Genomic DNA, 5,000 nt, shown 5'->3' with positions numbered 1-5,000 from the left:
CAGCACGCTTCACCTCCACACGTGCTTATGTTGAGGCCGAGTAACTGGTCAACCTGAAACTTCCCCTTCCTCCTCCTCCTCCTCCTCCTCCTCCTCCTCCTCCTCCTCCTCGAACAAGTATCACGTGCACCACTATCAGTTTCCCAGCACATAAATTTTCGTCAGTCCACTTATTACCCTTATTTTCGTAGTGTATTGGGGGGGAGAGAGAGAGAGAGAGAGAGAGAGAGAGAGAGAGAGAGAGAGAGAGAGAGAGAGAGAGAGAGAGAGAGAGAGAGAGAGTGAATAAAAAAAAAGAATGAAAGAGTAAAAAGAATGACAAGGAGAAAAAAGAATGGCTTGCAGTAAGGAAACACACACACACACACACACACACACACACACACACACATACACACACACACCACAATATATACACGGGCTGCAACGACCATTAACAGCAAGCATTATGGAAACGAGAGAATGACGTGCGTGACTATAGTTTTTTTTTATTGCCCGTCGTGAGTGTGCAAAAACCCGTGAAACATCGTGTGAGCCATTAAAAAATTTCTCGCCAGGCTATGACAAAGGCGCTAAGGAGAGTTAAATGACGGTGGGAAGAAGTAAGAATAGCGTAGAGCCTAAGATTATCGTTGCTAAATCACCCCAATTACGCTTAAGTGTCTAATAATGGTGAGATAAGTACAGTAGATGTTAAGGCGACGCGTGGCATGCATACGTTTCACTAAAAAGGTCCGTTCTTTATGTTTTTAGAGACTTTTAATAATATCCCTTTTACTCCATCGGAAAACTCCACATGAATACTCTTGACACCTCATTCACAGTCTTATATAAGGGTTTAGATTCTACCTACGGAGGCTCCTCATTACCTTCTGTCCTGACGTAGGTTCAAACACACGTGATTTTCAAGGATGGCGGGGGTGAAGGAGGTCGTGGTGTTGGTGGTGGTTTTATTGGTGGTGGTGGAGGCGGCATCTAGGTCCAGGGTAGTGGTGGAGGTGCGGGTGGAGGACAGCGAGAAGTGGGACACACACTCCACACTGTCTAGAGAATATGCACCGGAGTCCAAGTTGGGGTCTTCTATGTCCTTTACGTGACCTTTCTTCCTCCTCTTCTTCAGGCAGCTCTTGGGCATCGTCGCCTTCTTAACCTGCGTGACATTCATCGTGAAGGTCCGGGACTCCCCTGCAGCACCGTGAACCTTGGGACGAGGCACTAGAGGCTCAAACACCACTAAAAACCAGAGCCTATGCAAGTGGTCTCGTATGATTCACGTCGGACTCATGTCAAAGCAACGCGATGCCTCCTACTGCGCCTTAAGTTCACTCTTTTGTTTGGGGGATTTCCGGGTTTGGGCAGCGAAGGATATGTTCTTGATATCGCCAGTCAAGCACAACGATAACCACGTAAAAACAAAGCCTTAGGTAGTGGCCTCGTTTAATTATTCACCCCGGGGTCAATAACAACGTAATCCTTCTTGTTACTGTCTAAAGCAACTCTTTGTTTTGTTGGGACTCCACGGGTTTACAGGAGGTGGAGGTGTTCTCTACACGGCACGGCAGAAAACACCGAGAAAGGGACAGGAGGAGAAACCCGCGTGGCTGTGGCGAGGCGTAGCAGCGAGCACGGAGGAACCCACAGCCGGAGTAACGCGATGACAACTGAGGTAGCGAGGGGCGTCGGCGGTGGCGGTGGCGGCGGCGGCGACAGACACGCACGCTTCCACTCTACTCCCTCCCTCTCGTTACTCACTCACGCCTCTCCCCTCCCCCTTCCACCCCTCTCACCCCGCCCATGAAGTCCCAAAGCTTTCACCAAGATCATCCACCGCCACTTTCAGAATCACATAAGACAGGGCCGAGAGGGAGGCCGAGGGAGGGTTGGGTGTGATTATATGTCGTCCGTCTCTTTCCCTTTCCGAACGGCGTCTTTATATGGACAGAGGTGACGGTCATTAAGCATCCGTCTAATGGAGATAAAACGTGTCTCTTCATCGTTATAGGTATGTGTTTTCTTCGTCTTTTTTTCCTATTTTTGAGGTCGTTGTGACAGACGTGACATCCGCGTTTTAAGATGTCAGGTTCAGGGCGAATCCTTAAGGGCATGTTTTCTCTCTTCTTTCGGGTTTGATTTTCTCGTGTGTGTTTTCCTCGGGTTAATTGGATGACTTTTTTTTCTTTTTACCGTTCCTAGTTTTTTTTAGTTTTTTATTGATTTTTCCGGTAAGTTTTGTCATCACCATAGTCGTTGTCGTCTTCGTCCTATTCCTCCTCATCGTTCACGTCCTCGTCCTCGTTCTCGTCCTTCTCTTCTTACTCTTCTTCCTTCTTCTCTAGTAAACCGCAAATTATCCAACAGATTAAGACGCATTCTACATCACACAAAACCACAAGAGGACAAACCAAAAGGATCATAAGTTCAGGTGATTTGAGACCACAATCGCTGGCCACACTCCTCCTCCTCCTCCTCCTTCTTTTTGCTTCCTCTGCTCACACTTTGTATGTCACTCTGAGGCGCATGTCAGCACCCCGAGACGTTGCACCTCGATACATCTGATCACACATAATTGTCAAGACGAGAATGACCTCAGACCAACGAGGGAAAAAAAACTAATTGAAACATGAGAAGAACGTAAGAAAGAGAAAAAAAAAGCCATTGGTATTATGAAAGAGAGGTAAAGAAAAGAGAAAGGAGGAGAAAAAAAGAGTAAAGGTCTATATACCGCAAAAAACACAGCTGCCTGGAGGAGAAGACGAATAAAAACATGAGAGCAACAAAGAGCAAAAGCGTGAGACAAAGAAAAGGTTAAAGAGACAGACATAAACGGAGAAAGGGGAGAGAAAGGAGAGAGAAAGGAGAGAAATTCAAGTCTCCTTTATGCCCTAAAAAGCACACGTAGGGGAGAAAGGAAGGGAGACGTGAGAAGAAGGAAGACTGACACACTTCTAAAAGGTAATAAACACGAACAAAAAAATAGAGGTAAACGGGGCCATCTTTTTCCTTAACGGCTGCTTTTATCTCCCCTAAAGTGATGGTTATGGCGTAAGTGATAGGGAGAAGGAGGACGATGAGGAGGAGGTGGTGGGGGCAGTGGTAGTGGTGATGGTGACTGGTGGTGGTTGTGGTGGAATAGGAGAGAGGAGGAAGAGGGAGCCCATTACTGCCACATTTACTGCAGTCTTCCCTTCCACGTTACGTTCTTTACTGCGTCGTCTTTTACTCGATTATAAAGAGGCGAACAATTACACGCCCGTGGGTCTGTGCAACATATCATGACAAGTTGGTAAAGTTATGGCTGCACAAACAACGCTAATTTTCTTTAATAGGTTTTGGAGGGAAAGAAAACGGGGAAAGGTAAGGAAATGATGATGATGATGAGGAGGAGGAGGAAGAGGAGAAAGGAAGGGATGATGAAAACACTGCACTTCTGAATGTCTTTGCAACAAAACCCAAATTCTAAAGTACATTCGAATTTTCCCTTTTTTCATCTCGAGCAAAATCCGTCCAGCTTTCTAAATCAAATAAATAAATAATATCTTAATTTCTTCTTGACCGTCACTGATTAATTTTGCAAGACAGTGATTAGCTTTGTTTTCCATTTCACGAAAGTTCTCCCTTCGGCCAGAAAACAAAAGACAAGTTTTCGCAAGAACAATATCAAAACCGGTAAAGCATATTTTTAGTTTTTTTGGGGGGGATAGACATTCTCTCTCTCTCTCTCTCTCTCTCTCTCTCTCTCTCTCTCTCTCTCTCTCTCTCTCACGCTTACCTGCAAAATAAATAATAATAATAATAATAATAATAATAATAATAATAATAATAATAATAATAATAATAATAATAATAATAATAATAGTAATAATACAAGAAATAATAACGATGTTGCTGATGTTGTTGTTGTTGTTGTTGTTGTTGTTGTTGTTGTTGTTGTTGTTCCTGGCGATACTGTTGCGTTTTTATTTACTTTAGAAAGAAGGAAAAAAAAACCACGAAAGCAATAAATTAAGTGTGTGTGTGTGTGTGTGTGTGTGTGTGTGTGTGTGTGTGTGTGTGTGTGTGTGTGTGTGTGTGTGTGTGTGTGTGTGTGTGTGTGTGTTTGTTTTCACCCTCCTGCACATTGCTGATTGCTCCTCGTAATCTTGGTTGCCATAACTTTCCCCTTCATATCTTTCCACACCAACGCGCACAGGTGACAGGCGCTAATTCACCGCCTTAGCCAGCAACGCCTACACAAACGTCCTCTCCAACACAGCACACAAACATACATTCACCCTCACTTAGTCAGCCACGCCCACACAAACATTTATTCGTTAAGTCATCCACAGCCCACAAAACTTACTCATTAACACCCACACATGCACTGATTCATCCACACCTACGTCATCCACATCCACACAGAAACGTATTAATGAACATCCACACAAACGTTTCTTCATCCAAACTCCCTCATAAACGTTCTGACTAAAATCCCACACAAACGTTTATTCCTCCACACCTCATACATCCCCTCATCCGTTTCCTACACACACAAGCTTCCTCATCCACACAGACGCATACACATAGCTAACTCAAGCACATAATATTTCCCACCTACACTCAGCATAGAGGTATTATTATCTACCTCTCAAAAATACTACACTATGAAAAGGAAGGATACTGTGATTAGCACGAAACGAGACATGGCCAAGTGACTATAATGATGCAATGTTTATTAAAAGGATATCAGAAGGTTATCCATGAAAGCAATTAAGACTCACTCACTCACTACGATGTTGTGAATAAGTGCATATCGAGGATTGTTATTGAGGCTAACATCATTATACAACTAACACAGACACATTCATTATCACCTAACATAAACAACTCTACAGACTCCACACATATATACTTATTCACACTCCAAACATACTCCCTTATCCACAGCTAACTCAGAAGCATACTCATCAACATTTTTATTAAGTGACACATCCATACACCTTTCACAGTGACGTTTACTCATT

At 43.8% G+C, this 5,000-nt stretch overlaps 1 protein-coding gene across 7 annotated transcripts in view; it reads right to left on the bottom strand.

Moving 5' to 3' along the window:
- The window catches only part of LOC126984080 (espin-like), a 171,214-nt gene that overhangs the window by 113,839 nt on the left and 52,375 nt on the right, over positions 1-5,000 (bottom strand). Inside the window, exon 1 of one of the 7 annotated variants that reach the window (XM_050837490.1) lies at positions 870-2,057. The exons of the other annotated variants lie outside the window; for them this stretch is intronic. Coding sequence (XP_050693447.1) covers positions 870-1,165 — 296 coding nt within the window. The 5' untranslated portion in view covers positions 1,166-2,057. Of the gene's footprint in view, positions 1-869; positions 2,058-5,000 lie in introns of those variants that run through there. 7 annotated transcript variants of the gene reach the window in all.

The sequence above is a fragment of the Eriocheir sinensis genome, chromosome 55 (genome assembly GCF_024679095.1).
Source record: "Eriocheir sinensis breed Jianghai 21 chromosome 55, ASM2467909v1, whole genome shotgun sequence".
Classification (NCBI taxonomy): domain Eukaryota; kingdom Metazoa; phylum Arthropoda; class Malacostraca; order Decapoda; family Varunidae; genus Eriocheir; species Eriocheir sinensis.
The sequence above is the reverse complement of the archived record's forward strand: the minus strand, read 5'-3'. Positions and strand labels throughout refer to the sequence as shown.